The sequence below is a fragment of the Schistocerca cancellata genome, chromosome 2 (genome assembly GCF_023864275.1).
Source record: "Schistocerca cancellata isolate TAMUIC-IGC-003103 chromosome 2, iqSchCanc2.1, whole genome shotgun sequence".
In the NCBI taxonomy this organism is placed as follows: Eukaryota; Metazoa; Arthropoda; class Insecta; order Orthoptera; family Acrididae; genus Schistocerca; species Schistocerca cancellata.
Window position 1 is genome coordinate 688,860,060 of NC_064627.1, and position 27,255 is coordinate 688,887,314.

Genomic DNA, 27,255 nt, shown 5'->3' on the forward strand with positions numbered 1-27,255 from the left:
ACTGTTAAAGTAAATTTTGTCCATACAGGTAATAACTCGTCACAACAATCATACCTTGGAGTGGAGACAACGAGACCAGCAAAATGATCAGCTAAAGTACAAAATTTACAATTCATCAATGTGGACATGCCTTGCAGTTTTATTCCAAAATCAATATCATCCATGTGGTGGATATGTCATAACAGAGAGACAGTCATTACTCAAAGTGCATATTAGAAGGGGGTGTCAGAGGAATTTTGTCAAAGAATTTGCAGATGGAATACTGAAAAGATAGGGGACTCTGGAAGCTAGGATACAAGGAACTACTAGAAGGGCGTACTGAAAAGTGATGCTTGCGAATTTTTTATTCTGTTCTCAATATCAGTTGAGGTATTAAATGTCATGGCAATAGCCTTGCCGCAGTGGATACACCGGTTTCCATGAGATCACCCAAGTTAAGCGCTGTTGGGCATGGCCGGCACTTGGATGGGTGACCACCCAGCCACCATGCGCTGTTGCTATTTTTCGGGGTGCACTCAGCCTCGTGATGCCAATTGAGGAGCTACTTGGCCGACTAGTAGCGGCTTTGGTCAAGAATGCCATCATAACGACCGGAGAGTGGTGTGCTGACCCTACGCCCCTCCTATCCGCATCCTCCTCTGAGGATGACACGGCGGTCGGATGGTCCCGGTAGGCCACTCGTGGCCTGAAGACGGAGTGCTTTATTAAATGTCATGGATATTACTCGGTCGACTTTCCCCCTTCCCTGACACAAGTTGCAACCCTTTGTAGCTAGAGGTCTCCAAATTTTACTGTGTAACAGAGAGATGTGTAATGTAACTATGTCGTTGTGTGAGAAAGTAAAACGACAAATTGGAGGAGATTGTCGACACGTGGAGTATCCTTTTCTCCAGTGTGACAAAGCCAGAGAACGCACGAGGACTGCGACATCTGCAACAGTTCCAACGCCGCGGGTTCACTGTCCTCGATCATCCTCAATACTGTCCTGACTTGGCCCCAACCGATTTCCTTATTTTTTCAAAACTTATAATACACCTTCGAGAACTCCACTTTGATAGTGATGCAGGTGAGGTTGCGGCTGCATCAACAAAGTGAAACATTCTACAGGAGCGGGATCGATAAACTGGTCTCCCGTTGGGAGAAATGTATTCATCGCTAGAGTGACTATGTCGAGAAGTTAATAGGTTGATATGAAGAATAAAGATGTAGAATGTTTTATTTAAAAAGTTTTCGGAGTTTTCACATAAAATCAGAGACATTACTTTTCAGCAAGCCCTCATATAATGTTGTATTAAACGGTAATAAAATACTAAAGATTTCTTTGTCTTTTATGGTTACGAGTGTGTCCCCCCACGGCCTTCTTAACTTTGGATGTTTGTGTTGCGGGCCTACCTGCGAAGTTGGGGCTGAGGTCTACGAGGCTGGCGAGCGGCCCCGAGGAGATGGCGCCGCTGACGGCGGTGGCGGCGGCCAGCAGCACGGCGGCCCACACCGGCTGGCAGCCGCAGAACGCCAGGCCCAGCGTCAGGACACCCATCACCGGGCAGCCTGCAACCGCACCCGGTTACCTGCTAATGTTACCTGCACATTCCACGCATCGTAGCTGCTGTGTCATGTTCAGCACTTTGTACTGAGGTGACAAAAGTCGTGGGTTACCTCCTAATACTGTGTCGGACCTCCTTTTTCCTGGTGTAGTGCAGCAACTCGTCGTGGCGTGGGGTCAACAAGTCGTTGGAAATCACCTCCAGAAATATTCAACTATGCTGCCTCTATAGCTGTCCAAAATATTGCGAAAGTGTTACCGGTGCAGGATTTTATGCACGAACTGACCTCTCGATTACGTCACATAAAGGTTCGACGGGTTTCGCGTTGGGTAATACAGGTGGCCAGATCATTAACCCGTGTTATCCAGAATGTTCTTCAAACTAATCGCGAACGACTGTGGCCAGGTGACATGGCACATTGTCATACATAAGCTTTCTATTGCTGTTTGGGAACATGTAGTCCACGAATGGCTGCAAATAGTCTCCAAGTAGCTGAAGACAACCATTTCCAGTCAATGATCGGTTCAATTAGACCAGAAGATCCATCCATTCCACGTAAACGCAGCTCACACAATTATGGAACCACCACCAGCTTGCACAGTGCCTTGTTGAAAACTTGGGTCCATGGCTTCATGGGATCTACACCAATATCACAGCTCAAGTGAATGTAGGTAAATGCTCTTATTGACCATATGGCTCATCACATGGTTTTCATATTTGGTATACATATACAGGGTGGTCCATTGATAGTGACTGGGCCAAATATCCCACGAAATAAGCATCAAACGAAAAACTACAAAGAACGAAACTCGTCTAGCTTGAAGGGGGAAACCAGATGGCGCTATGGTTGGCCCGCTAGATGGCGCTGCCATAGGTCAACCGGACATCAACTGCGTTTTTTTAAATAGGAATCCCCATTTTTATTACATATCCGTGTAGTACATAAAGAAATATGAATGTTTTCGTTGGGCCACTTTTTTCGCTTTGTGATAGATGGCGCTGTAATAGTTACAAACGTATAAGTACGTGGTATCACGCAACATTCCGCCAGTGATGACGGTATTTGCTTCGTGATACATTGCCTGTGTTAAAATGAACCGTTTACCAATTGCGGATAAGGTCGATATCGTGTTGATGTATGGATATTCTGATGAAAATGCCCAATGGGCGTGTGCTATGTATGCTGCTCGGTATCTTGGACGACATCATCCACGTGTCCGGACCGTTCGCCGGATAGTTACGTTATTTAGGGAAACAGGAAGTGTTGAGCCACGTGTGAAACGTCAACCACGACTTGCAACAAATGATGATGCCCAAGTAGGAGTTTTAGCTGCTGTCGCGGCTAATCCGTACATCAGTAGCAGACAAATTGCGCGAGGATCGGGAATCTCAAAAACGTCGGTGTTGGGTATGCTACATCAACATCGATTGCACCTGTACCATATTTCTATGCACCAGGAATTCCTGGCAACGAATTTGAACGTCGTGTACAGTTGTGCCACTGGGCACAAGAGAAATTATGGGACGATGACAGATTTTATGCATGCGTTCTATTTAGCGACGAAGCGTCATTCACCAACATCGGTAACGTAAACCGGCATAATATGCACTATTGGGTAACGGAAAATCCAAGATGGCTGCGACAAGTGGAACATCAGCGACCTTGGCGGGTTAATGTATGGTGCGGCATTATGGAAGGAAGGATAACTGACCCCCATTTTATCTATGGCAATCTAAATGGTGCAATGTATCCCGATTTCCTACGTAATGTTCTACCGATGTTACTACAAGATGTTTCACTGTATGACAGAATGGCGATGTACTGCCAACATGATGGATGTCCGGCACTTAGCTCGCGTGCGGTTGAAGCGGTATTGAATAGCATATTTCATGACAGGTGGATTAGCCATCGAAGCACTATACCACGGCCCGCACGTTCACCGGATCTGACGTCCCCGGCTTTCTTTCTGTGGGGAAAGTTGATGGATATTTGCTATCGTGATCCACCGACAACGCCTGACAACGTGCGTCAGCACATTGTCAATGCATGTGCGAACATTCCGGAAGGCGAACTACTCGCTGTTGAGAGGAATGTCGTTACACGTATTGCCAAATACATTGAGGTTGACGGACATCACTTTGAGCATTTATTGCATTACTGTGGTATTTACAGGGACTCACGCTGTAACAGCATGCGTTCTCATAAATGATAATTTCACAAATGTACATGTATCACATTGGAACAACCGAAATAAATGTTCAAACGTACCTACGTTCTGTATTTTAACTTAAAAAACCTACCTGTTACCAACTGTTCGTCTAAAATTGTGAGCCATGTGTTTGTGACTACTACAGCGACATCTATCACAAAGCGAAAAAAGTGGTCCAACTAAAACGTTCATATTTCTTTACGTACTACATGAATATGTAATAAAATAGGGTTCCAATTATAAAAAAAACGCAGTTAATATCCGTTTGACCTATGGCAGCGTCATCTAGCGGGCCAACCATAGCGCCATCTGGTTTCCCCCTTCAAACTAGACAAGTTTCGTTCTTTGTAGTTTTTTCGTTTGACACTTATTTCGTGAGATATTTGGCCCGGTCACGATCAATGGACCACCCTATATACACTCCTGGAAATTGAAATAAGAACACCGTGAATTCATTGTCCCAGGAAGGGGAAACTTTATTGACACATTCCTGGGGTCAGATACATCACATGATCACACTGACAGAACCACAGGCACATAGACACAGGCAACAGAGCATGCACAATGTCGGCACTAGTACAGTGTATATCCACCTTTCGCAGCAATGCAGGCTGCTATTCTCCCATGGTGACGATCGTAGAGATGCTGGATGTAGTCCTGTGGAACGGCTTGCCATGCCATTTCCACCTGGCGCCTCAGTTGGACCAGCGATCGTGCTGGACGTGCAGACCGCGTGAGACGACGCTTCATCCAGTCCCAAACATGCTCAATGGGGGACAGATCCGGAGATCTTGCTGGCCAGGGTAGTTGACTTACACCATCTAGAGCACGTTGGGTGGCACGGGATACATGCGGACGTGCATTGTCCTGTTGGAACAGCAAGTTCCCTTGCCGGTCTAGGAATGGTAGAACGATGGGTTCGATGACGATTTGGATGTACCGTGCACTATTCAGTGTCCCCTCGACGATCACCAGTGGTGTACGGCCAGTGTAGGAGATCGCTCCCCACACCATGATGCCGGGTGTTGGCCCTGTGTGCCTCGGTCGTATGCAGTCCTGATTGTGGCGCTCACCTGCACGGCGCCAAACACGCATACGACCATAATTGGCACCAAGGCAGAAGCGACTCTCATCGCTGAAGACGACACGTCTCCATTCGTCCCTCCATTCACGCCTGTCGCGACACCACTGGAGGCGGGCTGCACGATGTTGGGGCGTGAGCGGAAGACGGCCTAACGGTGTGCGGGACCGTAGCCCAGCTTCATGGAGACGGTTGCGAATGGTCCTCGCCGATACCCCAGGAGCAACAGTGTCCCTAATTTGCTGGGAAGTGGCGGTGTGGTCCCCTAAGGCACTGCGTAGGATCCTACGGTCTTGGCGTGCATCCGTGCGTCGCTGCGGTCCGGTCCCAGGTCGACGGGCACGTGCACCTTCCGCCGACCACTGGCTGGCTCTGAGCACTATGGGACTCAACATCTTAGGTCATAAGTCCCCTAGAACTTACAACTACTTAAACCTAACTAACCTAATGACATCACACACACCCATGCCCGAGGCAGGATTCGAACCCGCGACCGTAGCAGTCCCGCGACCACTGGCGACAACATCGATGTACTGTGGAGACCTCACGCCCCACGTGTTGAGCAATTCGGCGGTACGTCCACCCGGCCTCCCGCATGCACACTATACGCCCTCGCTCAAAGTCCGTCAACTGTCGCGGCATGCTACCAGTGTTAAAGACTGCGATGGAGCTCCGTATGCCACGGCAAACTGGCTGACACTGACGGCGGCGGTGCACAAATGCTGCGCAGCTAGCGCCATTCGACGGCCAACACCGCGGTTCCTGGTGTGTCCGCTGTGCCGTGCGTGTGATCATTGCTTGTACAGCCCTCTCGCAGTGTCCGGAGCAAGTATGGTGGGTCTGACACACCGGTGTCAATGTGTTCTTTTTTCCATTTCCAGGAGTGTATATGGCTGGACTTTAACTTTTTGCACTTAATCTCCAGCAGCAGCATGCCGCTAGAGAGACTGCAGCGTGCTGCCGTGATAACGCCATACTCGATGAAAATCAAAGTCATTAGATCCAAAAAGACCAGCGTGTTGTAATGAAATCACTAGAAGAACTCATATACCAAACATTAACATCATGTGATGAACCATGTGATCAATAATAGCATTGACCTACATTCACCTGAGTCATGATGATGCCTGCCTCGCGTACATTGAGAACTTTCCACCACGTGACTTAATCGCCTACCTTTACGATAAATCCAGTCCTTGGGTGCTACTAGGACTGACCAATCTACGAATTTCTTTACTGACAAATATGTGTGTGTTCTTACTAGACGTATGTGTAAACTGTCAAAAGATGACTCTGTATCAATATTTATAGGTATTCAAATGAAACTCAAATTTATTGGTGATTGTACTGTGTATAATACAGTAGTATATAGGGTGCTAGCATCAATCGAGTCCCCTGACTCTTACCATCTGCAATCAGGACTCATCTGACCCAGTCGCGGTTTTACAGTCGTCTACGGCCCATCATACGGGTATATAGTCACGAGCACAGGAGAAGCTTTGTTTGCAAACGGTGTTGTGTCGTTAGCAGTGGCAGTCCTGTCTGTTGTCTGCCTCATTTCACTGCATTGTCCTAACAGGTGCGTCCGTCGTACGTCCCACGTTGACTTCTGCGATTGTTTCATGGCGTTGCTTATCTGTTAGCACTGACAACTGTACGCAAACGCTGTTGCTTTCAGTCGTTAAGTCAAGGCCGTCGGCCACCGCGTTGTCCATGGTCTACATTTATACTCCGCAAGCCACCCAACGGTGTGTGGCGGAGGGGTAACGCCTGAAATCTGGTATTCCCGGCACTCTCTTGACGCTGTGGATCTTGGAAGAGCCTACTGGATTCCCCAACGATTTCCGAAATGCAATGCCCCACGCCTCTAGTTTCAACTACCATTCCCCATTAAAATTCTGTTAATTCTTCCAGTCTGTGTGGCCATAATCAAGTTGGAAACCTTTTCACATCGATTATCTGAGTACAAATGACAGCTCCGCCAATGCAATGCCATTTTATACCATGTGTATGTGATACTTACCGCTATCTGCATATGTGCATACCTCTATTCCATGACTTTTGTGAGCTCACTGTGGTTACATTGGCTATACTCTCTATCGATGGCGAGGTGACCTCTCTGACTGAAGTGAGGTTTCATCTGTGCCAGCATAGTGGTAAGAGGAGGGGTGTGACCTGGTACAGTAACAGCGAGTAAGCAGCAAGTGCGCGACTCGATGTATGCTCAGTCAGCGCAGACAGCTTGCCTACTTGGCTCTAGACGGAAGGTGCCATGCACTGTCTTACTGGATGTTGTCAGTGTGTATATCGGTCATGAGCGTACTGACTACCGAAGTTTTTGGGCGAATAAGACGTATATAAATCTTCTACTTCAACAGTATTGGAGCCGACCGCGGTGGTCTAGCAGTTCTAGGCGCTCAGTCCGGAGCCGCGCGACTGCTACGGTCGCAGGTTCGAATCCTGCCTCGGGTATGGATGTGTGTGATGTCCTTAGGTTAGTTAGGTTTAAGTAGTTCTAAGTTCTAGGGGACTGATGACCTAAGATGTTAAGTCCCATAGTGCTCAGAGCCATTTGAACCATTTGAACAGTATTGGAGACTCAGTGTTTTCAGGTGAACTAGAGATATTTTGTATACTATATGGAGGACTTGGAAGCCAAGTAGACGAGTATTTGCTGTAAAGAATGGCACCTGGAAACTGGACAAGCAGTGCAAAAGAGAAGGAATCATTTCTGATAATTATTGTTGTTGATAATTTCTAACGTTGATCAGGCAGCCAGATGATAAATACCGAATTTGCTCAAATGTGCTCAATGCTGGCTGGTGTTCCGAGTACAACTGGTATCAGATACTGATGGTTAAAAATCTGCTCTATGGTACTATTACCTACGTTTATGGTGGAGTATTCCCCTTTTAAAATTGCAACATTAGCAGAATTAAACAGGATTGCGATGTTTCGGTGCTTCATATGAAAGTGGATCAATTCGAGTGGTCTTTTAACGCTCTTTACGAAGATACAATCTGTTCTACAGTTTTTATGTAATCCCTAAAGTTTCCTGTTTTTAAGTTTCTCACATAAAATATACTGCAGTAGATCGTAAAGTGAGTCAGTATCGACTGTCAAAGGACGAATACTTCTCGTGTTGTTTAGAAGTATACAAACGCATCACAGTCATATGAGTATAAATTTGAAGTTTTTGTCGACGTTACCAGGATACTTCAGATCAGCCTAATAATGGCGACTTCACCAAGAAGATCTTGGGTGAATGACCCAGATGTGTTATGTTACATCTGCGGCTATCTGACTTTCAAAAGTACAAGTGAGAACATAACCTCATTTGTCAAAAAAAATACCTATCTTATTTTGGCATAAATTTAGGAGACCAGGAAAAAACTTTGCCCACACACTGTTTGTGATACATGGGTTGCAGGTTTGAGGAGTTGAAACAAGGCAAATGGAAATCGTCACCATTCAGAATTCCAGTCATGTGGAGAGAAAATGCAAACCATGTAGATGACTGCTGTTTTTGTATGGCGAAAATTGGCAGGCATAACAAGAACGGTATGAAAGGAATCATTTATCCAAACGTAAAACCAGCCATAAGACCCATACCACATATTCCTAACATTCTCGTGGCTGCATTACCCACTACTTTAGAATCTTCTTCTTCATCATCATCATTATCAAGTGAAACTTTAGCTCCTGATTATGACAACCAGAGCTTTTTACACAATAAGAACTGAATGACTTGGTAAGAGATATGGGTCTCTCAAAAGAAGCAGCACAAGTTATAAAGGAAAAACATTTGCTTACCTTGGACACAACATTCTCTTCGTTTCGATCAAGAGAATCGGAATTTGGTGAATATTTCACTAGAGAAACCTCTCTTGTTTATGTAAGAACATTGAAGGGGTTTTACCAGGATGTGGTGTTACCTACAACACGAATGAATGGAGACTATTTATAGATTCTAACAAAAGAGGCTGCAAGGACGTACTTCTTCACACTAGAATTAAGCATGACTCAGTGCCAGTAGCATATTCTGTGCACTTAAAAGAAACCTATGAAAACATGGAGATGCTGCTGAAGGTATTAAGCTATTCGAAACACCAATGGGTTGTATGTGGGTACCTGAAAGTAATAGAAATGCTGCTGGGACAACAGTCAGGCTTGACGATATTTCCTTGTGTCGTGTGCCTGTGGGATAGTCGTGCCCATGAATCGCATTGGAGTAGAATCGAATGGCCTACCAGAATAACAATGAATCCTGAGGACAAAAACGTGATAATAGAATCTTTGGTGAAATCATCATGCCACCTCTTCACATTAAATTGGGAATCATGAAACAGTTTATCAAAGCATTTCCTAAAGATGGCGATTTTTTAAGTATATAAATTCCAAATTTTCTTTTCTGTCTGAGGCTAAACTTACAAGGAATATTTGTGGGAACAAGCATTAGAAATTTGATAAAAGATGAAGTATTTGTGAATGTACTAATACAAGAAGAACGACTGTCTTGGACAAAAAGTGGTTGACATTTTCTTACGGAGTAGGAAGCATCCAGATTTCAAAGCCATGATGGAAAATATGTTGATAGCTCTGAAAAATTTAGGATATCAGCCTTAAAATCCATTTTCTTCATAGCCATCTTGACTTCTTGAATGGCAATCTTGGAGATGTTAGAGAAGAACATGGAGAAAATACTCACCAAGACATGAAAGAAATAGAATCACATTATAAAGGCAGGTGGGATAAAGGGATGGTTACTGACTACTGTTGGTCTCTAAAAAGAGATAAGGTGGAGTTGCAGCATAGAAGAAAATCTCGAAGACAATATTTCAAAATGAAGGGGAAGCAGTACTGGAAAAGTGCAGTGTCTGTGTAAGACTTCGGATATGTTAACTTAAATTATGATTAGACGTATGAACAAATGAGTGCTGTTTGATTTTGTTTACTAAATACATTTGTAAACACTTCACATATTACTAGTATAACTGCAAATGTCTTTGTTAATATAGTAAAATGTCTGATCTATGTAAATAAAAAACAGTTGCCTCATATATGAAAGATCATCACTTGAGAACAGCTTCACAGAGTTGGCTGGTTTTTTTTTTCTTTCTTTTTCTGTGTTCTTTGTCAGGACAAGGTTTGTATGAAAGAAAATTTTTGGAAAATACACTGAAAAAGTCGGAAATTTTGATGCTATTTTTGTATCAATTAAAGAAATATGATGGACGATTTGACAGTTCTGTTGTCACATGTTCTCATAAAAAAAAAGAAATAGTGTGACATTTAGTATGACACTTCTGCTGTCGCATGATTTCATAACAACAACAAATTCCGAATTGAATATTAATATTTAACGAAAAAAATACAATTTAAAGCAATATTTCAGTGTGTTATCCGTGGTTATCATATCTTTGGTGTGTTGCAAAGATTGAATTGATGTCAGCTCATGGTAATTTGGTGTGTTGCAAACTTTCAGTTGATTTAAGTTCATGGTAATTTGGTATATTGCAAATATTCTGTTGATTTCAGTTCGTGATTTATTTCTTTGGAAAAAAAAATGCCACCAGTGAGGCGTCAAAAGATCGGTCAATGTACGCACAACGCAAGCCAACTTCATGAGCGACGAGTCAATGAGACTGACGAGGGCATGGACAGTGTTTGGAGGCAAACCAAATATGAATTTCTCAAGTGCGATCCACTATGACACCGGATCAACGGATACAGTCGACTTTGTCTCGCTCAGTTGGAGCTTATGCAGAGAATAATTTGGAGCATACAGTCAAACATGACAATTCGAACTGAACGTTTGACGTTCAGATACGATCCAACAGTCGCTTATGCCGCAGATGTATTGGTCGATTTCTGAATAATGAGCAATGTTTGTCAACACTGCAATGCTTTGAGATTTCGATTGGAACTATCAGGATTATGTTTTGCGAGTGGAAAGATCAATTTACCACAACTGACACGGCTAGCAGAGCCACTGGCATCACTGCCTTCAGGCCAAGAACCTCGATCGAAGCATTTCTTGCAGAATATACAGAAGGATAACAGTTCCTTCCAGATGACATCATTTGGGACGAATATTACCGAAGAACGGGGTTTTAACCCAACTTTAAAGGTAATTCCTTTCTCAACTGCATGACACATCACATACACAGGTACATCACACAAACATCAACGATGCACAAAGTTTCACTGAGGCTCATAAATCAATAATTTACAGTTACGATTTATTTTCTTTCATTAAATTCATGATCTTTTTGAAATTAATTTGTTTCAATTGACACAAATTCAAGTAAAGATTCAGTCGAATGGATCCCTTCTCAACCAATTGAATGTCCTGACTGATTGACTCATCATTGCCTAGTGCAAACCCGTAAGGATAGAAACTCAAAATTTGAAGAGCGTATTAATCCTATACTGTAGGTATCACTTAAGAAGGGAGTTTCCGAAATTCCACTCTAAGGGGTTGAAATAGGGGCTGAAATGATTTCTGAAAATATGTCGCTAATAAGTCAGTTTTAAAGCTGGGACGACGAAAGTTGGTTTTGGTTTCTCGGTCAGCAATTAAAAAAATGTATGTTTAAGCACTGTTGGAAATTCTACCCCCAAGGGGGTGAAATAGCGTGTGAAAGTTTTTTTTTAAAAAAATCATTATTAAACAAGTACAAAATCATTTTTAAGATAGATCTATTCTGATGTTTGTAGCGTAATTTCAATTCAGACAACTTACCTGATCCTCTTGTGAATAACTGTTTATTGAGTTCAATTGATTTTTTATTCGATCAACTTTTTCTTTTCTGTTGGATCAATAATAGTCTTAAGAGCAGTTTAATAATCTTGCGCTATTGCTGGTTTGAATAATTGTGTTTCAGCATAAAAATTGTTCTTGTGAGGTGTTCCATGATGAAAGACAGTTTTTCTATGGAACGCACAATTGTAATTTGCTGAGCTTCGTGATTTTCAATAAATCTGTTTTATGTAATGTGTTTGTCAAATAGTCAATCGTTTCCACCCTTTCCTAATCTGTGGGTCCCAATGTTTCTGCAGTGCGGCGTTTCGCTATCACACAGTTATAGTACGTCTTCTCAGCGGAAAACAAGCTGAACATTTACGCCCGTGGTCGTCAAACTTTTTGGCTAAAGAGCCAACACTGACAAGTGGGACTGCAACTCAGGCAGCATGTGTACCAATTGGGAACCTTCATAAATTAGTATGATAGGAGACTGCAATGGAGTAGCTGTAGAACGAATGCGATAATTTGGCCACCGGTCTCCAAGTACTGATTGTTAGAAGTCGGTTCCATTCAGAACACACCCGTTTGCCGTTGTCTATGGAAATGTTGTATCTGGGTGTGCAACTCTTTGTTGGCAGCATATCGTTAGCAATGGATGTCTTTCTTCAGGGCTCCAAAACCCATGGGGAGAGTTTGGCCTTCATGTTGCTAACGTTGTTTCGACTACGCTGCAGAAGTTCCGCTGGGTCGCTCCTACACTTCCCCCATGCGGTCCCGATCTTTCCCCATACGATTTCAATATTATGCGAGCGTGGCGAAAGACATCCATGGCTGTCTATTTGCTTTGGACGAAGAGGCGCACGCCTGGGAACAATCATGGTTCGGTAGAGAGGCGCAAACTTTTTTTCATTAAGGCACCGACCGGCTTGTCTCACAGTGGGATACATGTATTATCATTTGTGATGATTACTTTTAAAATAATATAAAGTTTACCTACTTTTTCCCATCTGTCTCCTTTTGAGTTGACTGCTCCTTATATAATGCAAATTCACGAATCCATGTTAGTTCCGTGTCAAAATTTGTGTCTTAGTAGGTGATGGGCACTAGTGAAGTACACTCGTGAATTGTCAACATTGGCAGACAAAGGGCAAAAGATTCCCTCTCTCGCAGCCTCTAACCCCTCAGTGGTCTCTACCTCTGAGGTAAACGCCCAGATTTACTTGGCTCACTTGCGAATTCACCACCGTCAATAATAATCGAGTGCATCTTAAGACCTTACTGTTCCTATAAGTATTTTTGATTCATGCTGTGTAGGAAAACTACACTCTTAAGAAGCTCTTTACGCTGGTTGACATTTTTGGATTCGGCTCTTAGCCACATAACGTTATAAAATACGGCTGAGAACCGCGAGATGCACGAATCCTTGATTCAGGCCTCATGCCGCTCGCAAGCCGGCTTTTGCTAACCAATGATTCACGCGATTTATTTTTACACGTATGAAATTATCTGTAATTAACTATGTTCAATGTTTCGAAGGAGCAAGCCTTCGTCACCAAAATTGCTCTACAAGAATCTCGTAAAAGCGATAAAAATAAATATATTAAAATTCGTGCTCACTTATAAACGTTTCTTCCTTAAATGTACTTGACATCATTTGTGCAACCGGTAAAACAAGGTAATGTAAGTCTGCGTATATGGTGCATGGACGTAGACAGTGTCACGGCAACAGCTATTCAGGTGCACGGTCCATATTCCTCCAGGAAAAACAAACACATTTTTAACTCAGCTGAGTACTCAGGGTGCATAATCACGAAATCAAAGACACTATCACCAACGAACACACATAATGTACACCTCTACGACGATGCCCAGGAGTTCCAATCTTGTAACGTAATGAACGTCCATAGTAGGTAACCACAGACTTCGATACCGTGTCGGGTGCCCAAAAGTTTTTGAAAACGTAATTTTCTTCTCGTGTAATCTGTACGTATAATGTATTTTCGCTTTCACTGTCCTGTAACGTGGTCGCTAACTGTTCCAGAAGAACCAGTCTCCTGTGCAAAATATTCAGTTTTTGTATATCTGTATGTCTGTGTGTCTCACAGGAGTTGTCAAGCACATAAGATTTTAGTTACTGTTTGAAGTTAATTCTGTTATCAATTAAATTCTTTCCATCACTCAGTATGCGGTTAAATATTTCTATGACTGAGTTAATTTACGCGAAAAACAATGGCAAATCATATTCAACATACGTCGTTCGCCCTAGTCATCTGATGGAAGCACATGTTTACGTTGTGAGCCGCTGCATGGCGAGAGCCAGTTTGGCCTCTGAAGTTGGGTAAAATGTTAACTCTGACAAGATGCCTTGTGTCCATGAGGTACATAATTCAATTTATGCCCCACCAAAATTACTCTAAACGTTGTTATTTTCTAAAAGTCTTTTTCTCCATTCTAATTTGCTTTTTTGTACCACGGATCTATATGGTGATGCCGTTAAATCGAAACGCGCAATAAGAGATACACAAAAGGAACAAGCGACTACGACAAGAGTATACACTGATGAGCCAAAACGTTATGACCGCCTTCTAATAGTACCTTGTTTGTCCATCTTTGGAATGAAATACGTTACTGATTCTGCGTATCAGGGACCCGACAGAACATTGGTAGGTTTGTGGAAGTATGTGGTATTAGATGTCTATGCACAGGTAATGTAATTCGCGTAAATAACGGGCCGCTGATTTGCGTACGCGGTGATGGCGGCTGATAGTGACCCATATGGGTTCCATAGGATTTAAATCAGGCGAATTTGGTCACCGAGACGTCAACGTGGGTTCAATATAACGCTCCTCAAACCATTGTAACATGGTTATGACTCTGAGACACGGACAATTATACTGCTGAAAAATGACATCGCCGTCGGGGAAGATATCAAGCATGAAAGGATGCAGGTGATTCGCAGCTGTCAGCGTGTCTTCAGTTACTACAACAGGCCCCATGCAAGCGCAGGAGAACGTCTCCCACAGCAAAATGTTGCTTCCACCAGCCTGTGTCCGTGGCGCGCTGCACGTTTCGTGCCGTCGTTCATCTCGATGACGGCGTTTGTGGAGACAAGCAGCGACCTAGTATAGCAAAAACGGCGATTCACCCGAAGAGCCGACACGTTTCCATTGTTTAACGGTACCATACTCACTGCAGACGTAACTAACAATGTCGTTGGTCAACATGTGAACACGTAGGGGAGGCCTGCTGCGGATCCTTCTCTTTCCGTAGATGCTCACGACAGTAGCACGTGAACATTAGACCAGCTTCGCCGTTTTCGAGATACTCGTTCGTAGGCTATGGGTAATAATCATGTGCCCTTTATCAAAGTCGCTGATCTCAATGGATTTTACCGAGCGAGGTGGCGCAGTGGTAAGACACTGGACTCGCATTCGGAAGGACGACGGTTCAATCCCGCGTCCGGCCATCCTGATTTAGGTTTTCCGTGATTTCCCTAAATCACTCCAGGCAAATGCCGGGATGGTTCCTATGAAAGGGCACGGCCGACTTCCTTCCCTATCCTTCCCTAATCCGATGAGACCGATGACCACGCTGTCTGGTCTCCTTCCCCAAACCAACCAACCAACCAATCAATGGATTTTCCCATTTGCAGCCGATATCTTGGCTACGGCGATTCCCCGCCCATGACTGCCCTCCTTACATAATTTTGTTACCCAGTCACATGACCACAACGCCACCAGGCGCATCAACATCGCGATGGACAGTGGTTATAATGTTTTGGCTCACCAGTCTGTTATTGAGACAGACGCAGTTGCACTCTCGGTATAGAACAGAAAGCAAAAATATCGACAGATAAAAGTTAGTAGAAGTACGTGCTCCTATAAAATGATGGAAGTAAGGAGCATACAACTTCGACCCTCACATGTTGGTGAAAGATCTTGCCGAGAACCCAAGAAAATTCTGGGCGTCTGTAAAATCGCTAAATGGGCAAAAGGCAGTAGAAGACAGCAATTGGAAAATTGAATTCTACTAACATACCGCCGTTTGACCGCTGCACGAACTCCCGTCTGGAGGACATAGTAATAAGCATTCCTGGCTTAGAGAATTAACTAAAAGAGTGAAAACAAGTAAGTCTCCAGTCCCGATGGAATCCCAACTCGGTTTTACAAAGAGTAATCTACGGCATTGGCCCCTTACTTAGCTCGTATTTGTCGAGAATCTCTCGCCAAGCGCAAAGTCCCAAAATGGTTCAAATGGCTCTGAGGACTATGGGACTTAACATCTGAGGTCATCAGTCCCCTAGAACTTAGAAGTACTTAAACCTAAATAACCTAAGGACAGCACACACATCCATGCCCGAGGCAGGATTCGAACCTGCGACCGTAGCAGTCGCGCTGTTCCAGACTGAAGCGCCTAGAACCGCTTGGCCACGAGGCCGGCGCGCAAAGTCCCAAGCTCTAGGATAAAAGCGTAGGTGACTCCTGTACGGATCCGCAAAATTACAGACCAATATCCTTAACATCGATCTGCTGCAAAATTTTTGAACATATTCTCAGTTCGAATGTCATAAATTTCCTTGAGAGAAAAGCTTCTCTCTACAAACTAACACGAATTCAGAAAAAGTTCCTCGTTCGAAATTCAGTTTGCCCTTTCCTTGCACGATATCCTGCGAACAATGGATGAAGGGAAATAGGCAAGTTCCATAGTCCTAGATATCCGGAAAGCGCCTGACGCAGTACTCTACCGCACATTGTTAACGAAGGACTGAGCGTATGGAATATCGTCTCAGATACGTGATTGCCTCGAGGACTTCTTAAGCAAAAGAACCCAGTATGTTGTCTTGGAAGGCGAGTGTTTATCAGAGACAAAGTATCGGCAGGCGTGCTCCAGCGAAGTGTAATTGGACCGTTCTTGTTCTCTACATATGAAAATAATGTGACGGATAGTGTGAGAAGTAATCTGCAACTTTTGCTGATGACGCTGTATTGAACGGAAAGTGCCGTCGCTGAGTGACACCAGGAGGGTGCAGAATGACTTAGACAGAATTTCTGTTTGGTGTGAGACAAGGCAGGTTGTTCGGAATGTATAAAAACGCGAGCTAGCGCCGACTGGTAAGGAAGAACAATCCTGAACGAATGAATACATATTAGTTTGTGCTGCTTGACACAGTCATGCCGATTAAATATCTAGGCACAACTTTGCTGAGGGATATGAAATGGAACGAGGACCTGATGTGGATAGTAGGGAAGGCAAATAATCGACCTCGGTTTATTGGGACAATTCGAAGTAAGTGTAGATCATTTATAGAGGAGACTGGGTATAAGACACTTGTGGAAGTCATTCTTGAGTATTGCTCGAGTCTTTTTGCGGTTCCCACCAGGCCGTGTTAAAGGAAGACATCGAAGAAATTCACTACTGTGCTGCTAGATTTCTTACCAGTAGGTTCGATCCACACGCTAGTATTAGGAAACGCTCTGCTAATCTAAATGGGCATTCCTCGAGGGAAGACAACATTCTTATCGCCAAACACTATTGGAAAAGTTTGGAGAACCAGCATTTTCGGCTGACCGTAGAAAGACACCCCCACCTACATACATACGAGTATGGCAAAGGACCGCGGAAGAAATTAGGTCTCGTATGTACGCATTTAGAAAGTCGTTTTTCCCTGTCTTCATTTGCGTGTGGAACTGGAAAGGAATTGACTAGTAATGGTGCAAGATACCTTCAGCCATACAGCGTATGGTGGCTTGCAGAGTACTGTGTTGACGTATATATAGATGAAATATAATTGAAGGAGAAATGACCGAATGAAAGTCATATCGATGGAAGGTGCTGGAAACGAATGGAGAGAAAGCGAAAAGAAGAGAAAAAAGATAAGGTTACATCTACAGTGTATTTAATATCTATATATCTTCTGTATGCCTGCTGTCATAAACACTATTTGATCAAAAGTATCCGGACACCCCTATGTCCATTACATGTCGTGAGAGGTGGACCCGCCAGTGTCAAAGGAGGCGGGGAATTCTTGTGTTCTCAGCAGAGAAGCAGAACTTGTCAGCCAGAAGAGCTCAGTGACTTCGAATGTCTACTAGTCGTTGGATGCCACTGGAGTAACAAATTCATTAGGATAATTCAACTCTTCTAAAGCTGCCCCTGGCAATTGTTGGTGATATGACTGTGAAGTGGAAGCGCGAAGGAACAAGCACAGCTAGACTAGTACCTGGCTGACCTCATGTCGAGCAGTGCGTAAGGTGGTTGTAAAAAATCGCATGGAATCAGCAGAAGGAAGTTCTGCGAACATTCCAACTAGCAGAACGGTGGTGCGCATGGAGTTAAAAAGAATGGTATAGTGTGGTCGAGCAGTTGCTCGCGAACCACACATTTCTGTACCCAGTGCTAAGTGACACTTGCGGTGGTGTAAAGGTCGACGTCATTGGACAGTGGATGACTGGAAACGAGTGATTTGGTGGATGAATCACGCTACACCCCCTGGCAATCCGATAGAAGGTTTTAATTTGGCGAATGCTTGGAAAACGTTAGCTATCATCATTTGTAATGCCAACAGCGACCTGCGGAAGACATGTGTTACAATACTGGGGCGTTTTCCGTGGTTATGGTGTTACCTCCCTTTTGTGATTAAGAAAATGCTAAATGTGGAAGGATATAAACACACTTTACAGCATTATGTTCTGCGTGCAATAGAGGAACAATTCGGAGACAATAAATGTTTGTATCAGCAGGACAGTGCACCCAGCCATAAAACAGCATCCATGAGGCAATGGTCTGTGACAATAACATTCTTAAAATGGACTGGCCTGCCCAGAGTCCCGACCTGAAACCCCTGGAACACCTTTGGAACGCGTTAGAATATCGACTTCGCTCCTACCCCAGTTTCCAACATCAGTACCTTCACTAGTTTCCTCTCTCGAGGAAGAACAGGCTGCCATTCCTCCACATTAAAAGCGTCCCCTACAGAGTTCAAGGCACCATACAGGCAAAGGCTGGATGCCCCCACATTAATGTCCACTAACAGATGTCCAGTTAGTTATGATCAGTTAATGTTCATAGATCGGTAGCGCTACATGCTCTCTGCTCGAGAGGTAAATATCGTTCTGACGAAATGAACGAATAGTTATTGGGGGTTCTTAATAACAGTTCACAAGCTTTTTTGTCTCTGGAATCTTTCTGAGGACGAATTCCATGTATTATGGTTTTCATTTTGTCGGTGGCAGCCAGTCATACACGTCTGTACGTCGTTTGCACCAGACTACAGACAGCTCTAAACTAACAGCTTTATTGTGTTCCAATCTAAACACGTTCGTTCCGAGGAAAACTGTTGATAAAATTTAGAGAACCGGCATTTGAGGCTGACTGCAGATAAATTGTAGTGTTGGTAACACCGGTTCCCGTCCAATCACCAATGTTAAATAACGTTGACTCGGTTAGTACTTGGATGGGTGACTGTCCGGGGAACTCCGGGTGCCGTTGGCTGACGCCCACGTTAAGTCACCGAAGTGGCGTCCAGCTGAAAGACTTGCACCAGGCAGGTGTGCCACATGGCGTTTATTTATTTAATTCTACTGCCGCCAACGTACATTTTGCGTAAGTATGATGAAGATAAGAGAAATTAGGGCTCGTTCGGAGGCACTGCAGACAGTCGTTGTTCCCTCGCTCTGTTTTCAAGTGGAACAGGGAAGAAAATGACTAGTAGTGATACAAGGTACCCTCCGCCTCGCACCTTACGGTGGCTTGCGGAGTATGTATGTACCGGTAGATGTAGATGAAAGTGACGAAAAGTGTTAACATTAGTTTCATTTGCAGTAAATTATTATTAGCAATCAATTACAAAACACCATTTCCATAAATAAAACCTAAATATATCTTACATACAAGATTAATAAAACTGGTCTATCTGCATTAATTAAAAAATAGCGAAAAATATAGAGAAAGGTATATTTGAAGATAGTTGTCTGTTTTTTGACCAGAGTAATATTTTGTCGTCATCCGACAAGAATCTAGATGTCCATACTCCTTCGTGTTTTCTTTTTCTTTTTTATTGGATAATACTGTGTCATAAATAACAATATCGTTAATAAAAGTTTAGTTGCATTTAAACACTTTCCTTTGTCTCTGTGATATATTATGAGTTACATAGAAACAAACATAAAATATTCTATTGTAATCTCTTACGTCTACTGGATGAAAGAGTGATAGTTATTTATTGTGGCCCTGGTAATTACTGCATTATAGCAAACTAACTAGTAGTAACAGTGGCCAAACGCAAGGCATAAATAAAACGTACAGTATTAACGCTTCGGTACTGATCTTCTTCCACTGTTGACCCGCAACTGTTCGACAACCACATAAGTGGTGAACAATGGGTATTGTTACCACATTAGTTAGTTGATTACGTGTGTAACAATGACTGTGGTCACAGTGAAGCCCATTTACCCACCATACACCGCACAGTGGAACGCGTTATTTTAAACGTCTGTTTACTTAGAAGGGAATTGAACAGTATTTTTTTTTCGAAATGTCTCCTCATGAACTGCTACAACACATGAAATATTGAAATTATATTTTAGGAACACCGTGCACTATGTGATCAGTACTTTCGTTAAGTAAGTCTTAACCTGGCAATTATTGTGGTTGGCTCTGAGCACTATGGGACTTAAAAACCTGAGGTCATCAGTCCCCTAGAACTTAAACTACATAAACCTAACTAACCTAAGGACATCACACACATCCATGCCAGAGGCAGGATTCGAACCTGCGACCGTAGCAGTCCCGCGGTTCCGGACTGAAGCGCCTAGAACCGCTCGGCCCCCGCGGCCGGAGCAATTATTGTGTCTAGTGCGAATTAAGAGTGCAGTCAACATGCACGATTCAGGAAGTTCTGACACTGAGGTAAAGTCTGGAATGTTTCAACCCACGTAGCTAGGAACAGTAACGATAAAATAATTCTGTAATACCATTCTGGATAAGTCTGACATCCTTCAGTGGGCGATTAACACATTTTATAACCTTCAAATGTGTCCTTAAATGTATAGCATATCAAAGAAACTTCCAACCAATCTCTAAGAATCCAAGTTCCAAATCATTATACAACCAAATTATGCGAGAAACACGTACAAAAGTAAACTCAGTATTTTTCTTTGTATTCTGTGCATTTCTGTTAATGTATCACGGTCGCAAAAGAAACGACCAAGAATTTCGAGCAAGACTTGGTTTGAAATGTGCTGTAGTCACTTGAGTTATGGAAGTTGTAAAAGTTAGAGATAATTCTTCTAGTAACAGAAGAAGTGTGATCATTAAATAGGAGCTTTGAAAATATTTCCCATTACTTTAAGGTCTGATTTCACGAAAATTGGGACAGGCTCAACAAACATAGTGCTGGGACAGAATGATTTCGCACGTTTTGGAGATGTAATTTTTTTGGGTTCGTTTCACTATATTGAAACAGTACGAGACAAATAAAATGTGGGAAAAGGAACATGTAAAAATTTATAACTTTCTATATGCAATATATGTCTTGTGTATTTGTGCAGATAGTCGAGTATTTTGTTCGGGAGGTGGAGGCAAAGTTCATCCGTCAGCCCAGAGGCGACCGCAGAGGCTGGAGCCAGAGACCACAGTGCACCAGCTGGCTGCTATAAGAACGACCGATGGCTATATGTCGCTCATTGATAACTGTTAAGGGACAATGATGGCACCGTGCTTTTGTCAACGAAATTGTTCACCTATGGTTTTGGAACCGAGGAAAGTTGAATTGCTATCGAGGAACAGTGGGAGGCACTTAAGAGGAACTAACAGTGGGAGGCACTTAAGAGGAACTAAGTTCGTATGTAGAGGATCGTAAGGATCGAATATTTAGTTACTGTTCGTTCGCTAACTTGAGCTGATGCGGTTAGCCATCGACATTAATTAACCGGGCGGTTGTATCGGTGCATTATGGAAGTGCGAAGTTTCCGCAGTTTTATAGGTACGTCTGCTAGGGTCTGTATTTCAGGGAGAGATTGCAGCAATGGGTATAGGCTGGATATCAAAGACAAGAAATTTTATTGCGCTTCTCGACTTATTTTGAAGAATTATCGCAATGACGCATTCTTCAGTTACCTGAGTGTGGATTTAAATTTTGTGCGTGTAACGCGGTTACGAGTTTTCTGAGGTCTGTGAATCGAAGATAATATTGTTTGGCTTCATCGATCGGTCTGAAGCTATTTGAGTCGTGGTTGCGGTTATGGTGCATTAGTAGCACGCCTATAAAGTGGGTGCTGTGATTAATCTGGACTCGCATTCGGGAGGACGACGGTTCAATCCCGTCTCCAGCCATCCTGATTTAGGTTTTCCGTGATTTCCCTAAATCGTTTCAGGCAAATGCCGGGATGGTTCCTTTGAAAGGACACGGCCGATATCCTTCCCCTTCCTTCCCTAACCCGAGCTTGCGCTCCGTCTCTAATGACCTCGTTGTCGACGGGACGTTAAACAACACTAACCTAACCTAACCTGTGATTAATCTTAAAAGCTGACGAAGGTGTTTTCTGAGGCATAGATAGAGTAATGGTCATGAATGTATTGGACAGATCTGGTATTTGAGGTGATACGTGAATAGAATTTTGTGGATACTGAATTATTTTATTGTCCAGCGGAGTTCTCGGTGATTTGAGGATTGTTACTGTAACATCCAGACCGTTGTCTTTTTTTCTTTTATTTTGATAAAGCTTACCCCACTCGCGTTTGCGACAGTAACGTTTCGTTTTGATCGAGACTCTAGCTGAACCACATTTAAGTGGAATTCCACTGCAACCATTATCCCTGTACTTAATAATGACGAGTGACACTTTCATTCACGTTTTGTTAGTGGCATCGCAGATCGGTAACACCTGAAGTGGTTGAGAATTTCACAGTATCCGTTTTAAATTGAGTTAAAAACTGGTGTTAGCACTTAGGATTTTTGTTTGATTTTTTTAATTATTACTTCAGTTTTGTTTCTCACTCCGTCACCTGTTGGCGTTTGTCTCTGTACGTGATTAGTAAAGAGAAGAAAATAAATTGTTATTTTGTTTTAAAGTCAAAACCTAGACCCCGCGTTCTCGTTTAGGCCAGAGTTACTAAGTAACTGCTATTTGAGAGAAATCATTCATTATGACAGAAACAAGCGAGATCTTAAACTGTGCAATATTAACAAATAGAAGAGAGCTGTCGAAGTGAGAGATTCTTGAGTGAAAAGTGAACGTAAGATAAGTGATCCAAAGTATTTACGAGGAAAAAGAGTTTTCTCAGGGTAATTTAACTGATAAAAATCGTAATAAAATAATTCGATCTATAGTTTGTACTTAAAATGATGTAAGAGTGAGTTATTTACTTAAAAATGCAGAAAATGCGAAGGAATGGTTTATTTTTGTTCTAAGGTTGAAAGTTTACAAATGCAGTTTCGTAACGCAAAGACAGAGACGTTGTTTATATTATAGACGTGTGTTGCCGTAGAAGCAAAATAGATCGCTGATTGTACCCGTCACAAAATTCATACATTTGAGACATATTTTGGATGTTTGGTGAAGGTGCTATGTGTAAGTAAGAAGGTTGCAAAATATGTCAATCTTTACTGTGATTTTATCAAAACCTCATCAGGGAAGCGAGCGCATTGAAGGTCTGTGACTTACATTAAAGAGCGGTCTCATGTATGTATTGGTAGTAATGATTCTTGGCTTCCCTAAAAGGTTAAGAATAAGAAAATTAAATTATTTCTCTTATAGAAAAGTTCTAGAGAGCTACCTCTTCATACGTGTTTAGACAAAATAATTGCAGATTAATTTCGATAAATTAATTGTATTTAATCTTTGATGATCTTACTGGACAGTACGTAGTTGCATAGTCCCGTTAGTGTGTTGACATCATTTTGGGGGAACAACCTATTAAAAGTCACCGCTATTGACCTTAACATCCTAATAATACATAACGCAAAGGCATTTAGAGATTATATCCATAACAATCTACGCAGATAGCTGCCTTTTGTTTGCTCAATTGCAGTTCCCCAGAACCGGAACTTCTGTGTAGCGAGAGCGTTACCTCTGAGTTCCTTCACATTACAATCATGATTCTTAAGAGTATTTAAAAATTCTTTCTCATTTTCTCCTCGTATTGTGGGCGGGGGGGGGGGGGGGTTGTGTCTGCTAGTAATAGAACTAGTTACATGAAGTTATATACTGCTATTCCAGCACAGGCGACATCCACTGCAAATGAATTTTCTTTAATGAACCATATTGTGGTAAAGAATCCGAAGCGTATCGAAAGTATACAGCTCATGTTCCATTTGTGTATCTGTGTCTCAAGAGAGTATGACAATACCGTTGCATTTAATATGCAGGATGAACAGAGGAACAAAATAGCGACAGTCTCGAAGAAATGTGTAATAATTCCAATTCCAAAGAAGGCAGGTGCTGGCAGGTGCGAATGTTACCGAACCATCCTTATTTGTCATACTTGTGTGTTTATTTAATGAACAGTTTGCTATTTTTCCAGTAACTTCATTTAAATGTTCATCGTAAGTTCTATTAAAAAACTGTGCTAATATAAAACTGGTCAATCGCATGTGTTAGCGAACACCACAATTGTAAAGAGAACCAGAAGATGTTTCTGTCAAGAAGGCATAAATAATTTTTTAAAATAATTAATAACAATCTGTTGTCATTTATCGTGAGCGCACTTGAGCGAGGGCACTGGGTTATTTATTTATGGACAAACTGTTATTTATATTTATTGTGAATGATTTAAGTGTGACTGAATGTTTATAACATTTCTTTATTTAAATATTGTTGAAATTTATTAGCATAGTGCGGGAAAGTGTTCAACTTAAATCATTTCTGGACAGCTTACGGACGATGTAAGTTTGGTGGGGATAGCCTTCAGCCAATGGAAAAGCAGAAATAGTGGAACCATGTAGGGGTCAAGTGGAGACTGTGACTTCTCGAGTGAAGAGCTCAAGGGAGCGATTCGGAACACTTTATATCGAGTTCTGGAAGCAGGCACGCCCCTCTAGAGTAATGTACGTGATTGAGTCGTGATTGTTTCTGGGCAGTAAACGGCCGCTATAGTATTCTAACTTTTAAAGGGACTTTATATTTCGAGAGGTTTGAATGTGCTCCAAATAGGACTCTAACTTTTGATGCTTGATTTACGGAACTGAGAACAGACAGAGTATGAGTTACTATTCTTCGTACTGCGTATGTTAATTGTGAATCATCCTCTTGAACTCTGATCTATTTTGAGCTAGTGAACATTTCGTGAATTGTGCTCGCGAATTGTCTCAGTTTTTGCGAGTCTTAGATGATTGGAATTTTTCTACCTTTCTCGTAACACTAGTAACTTATATCATTAGTAAGGAAGATGTAATGCGCAGATTGACAATAGCAAAAAAAGCTTTTCTGTAAAAGAGAAAGTTTTAAATATAAGATATAAATTCAAGTGTTAGCAAGACTTTTCTGAAGTATTTGTTGGAGTGTAGCTTTCTACAAATGCTAAACCTAAACGATAAAGTATTAAATAACTGAATAGAAGCTTTAGTACGACAACTAATAAAGAGGTACTACATCTTAGTGTGAGAGAAGAAATTTTTGCCTTTCGTTGAGTAAAAGAAGACATTGGTTGCCTGAGCACATCTCGAGGCATAACATTGTCGGTTTGGTGTCGGAGGGAAATGTGAAGAGTAAAAACTATGGAGCGAGGGCAACGTGTTACTACAGCAAGCTGGTTCAAATGGATGTAGGTTGCAGCAGTTTTGCAGAGATGAAGAGGCTTGTACAGGGCAGACTAGCTGCGTCAAGCCAGTCTGTGGGGAGGAAAGGGAACTGGTAGTTCATTGCGGAAGGAGAATGCGGGAGTTGTCGTGGAGGCAAGTGCGTGTGATGCGCGCTGCGACACTCACAGACGAAGGTGGCGATGCGGCGCACGACGGTGTGTGTGGCGCGTCCGGAGCTCAGCAGGAAGTCCGAGAGGCGCGAGAAGCCGTAGCCGAACAGAGTCCGCAGGATGTGCGGCAGCCCCGACAGCATGCCCGTCTGCAACACCACCACCGCTGAAACGTCCCCTTGGAAAAATTATAAATGACTGTTCTTAAACTGACACACAATATTTTTAGCGCACCGCAATCTGACTTTCAGTAATCCCTACAAAAGAATGGCCCTGACTAACAATAACCTATACCTTTCATGAATTCTTACCTCACAAAAATCTTCGGTACTGGAACTACTGCAATACAGCGAGCGCCGCTACTGCCAGCTAAATAAAAGATTCAAACTACTGAAGGCACTAACTACTGATAGGCATAGTTAGCAAATGAAAGATTTTGATAGAGAACAAACAATGTATTTACCTTAATATTGTTCAAAGTCATATATCAGTTCATGACATCCAGTCTTACAAATTTACTGTCTCTGTCCAGATCATCCGCTCTCAAAATACCACCATCTCTCTCCCCACATCCACCACTGCTGGCGGCTCACCTCCAACTGCGCAACGCCACGCGCTGTTAACATCCAGCTGCCCGACACTACAATAGCCAACAACAATGGAAACCAGCCACAGACTGCACACAGCACAGCCAGTGATTTTCATACAGAGCGCTACCAGGCGTTACCAATAAAAAAAACCTAAACAGCCTACTTACACCGCCAACACCGGCTACTCAAACTGGAACGCTGTGGGCGAACAGTACAACAGACCCCTCTGTTTCTTTACACCTCTGTACATCACATACAGTGGTGGACAAAAACGTGCGACCACCAAAAAGGCAACAATTATCTTACCTAATACGGCGAAGAAAACCCGTTGGCATTCAAAACAGCTTCCTGTATTCTCGCAGTGGATAAACACATGAGCTGTATGGTTTTCAAGTGATTCATACACTACTGGCCATTAAAATTGCTACACCAAGAACAAATGCAGATGATAAACGGGTATTCATTGGACAAATATATCATACTAGAACTGACATGTGATTACATTTTCACGCAATTTGGGTGCATAGATCCTGAGAAATCAGTACCCAGAACAACCACCTCTGGCCGTAATAACGGCCTTGATATGCCTGGGCATTGAGTCAAACAGAGCTTGGATGGCGTGTACAGGTATAGCTGCCCATACAGCTTCAACACGATACCACAGTTCATCAAGAGTAGTGACTGGCGTATTGTGACGAGCCAGTTGCTCGTCCACAATTGACCAGAAGTTTTCAGTTGGTGAGAGATCTGGAGAAAGTGCTGGCCAGGGCAGCAGTCGAATATTTTCTGTATCCAGAAACGCCCGTACAGGACCTGTAACATGCGGTCGTGCATTATCCTGCTGAAATGTAGGGTTTCGCAGGGATCGAATGAAGGGTAGAGCCACGGGTCGTAACACATCTGAAATGTAACGTCCATTGTTCAAAGTGCCGTCAAGGCGAACAAGAGGTGACCGAGACGTGTAACCAATGGCACCCCATACCATCACGCCTGGTGACACGCCAGTATGGCGATGACGAATACACGCTTCCAATGTGCGTTCACAGCGATGTCGCCAAACACGGATGCGACCACCGTGATGATGTAAACAGAACCTGGATTCATCCGAAAAATGACGTTTTGCCATTCGTGCACGCAGGTTCGTAGTTGAGTACACCATCGCAGGCGCTCCTGT

At 42.9% G+C, this 27,255-nt stretch overlaps 1 protein-coding gene across 1 annotated transcript in view; it reads right to left on the reverse strand.

The window, feature by feature from the left end:
• Positions 1-27,255, reverse strand: part of LOC126162436 (uncharacterized transporter slc-17.2-like) — a 320,908-nt gene that overhangs the window by 15,934 nt on the left and 277,719 nt on the right. Inside the window, exons 7-8 of the mRNA XM_049918945.1 lie at positions 25,508-25,640; positions 1,393-1,548 (exon numbers count right to left, since the gene is read on the reverse strand). Of these exons, the coding sequence (XP_049774902.1) occupies positions 1,393-1,548; positions 25,508-25,640 (289 nt within the window). The remainder of the gene's footprint in view (positions 1-1,392; positions 1,549-25,507; positions 25,641-27,255) is intronic.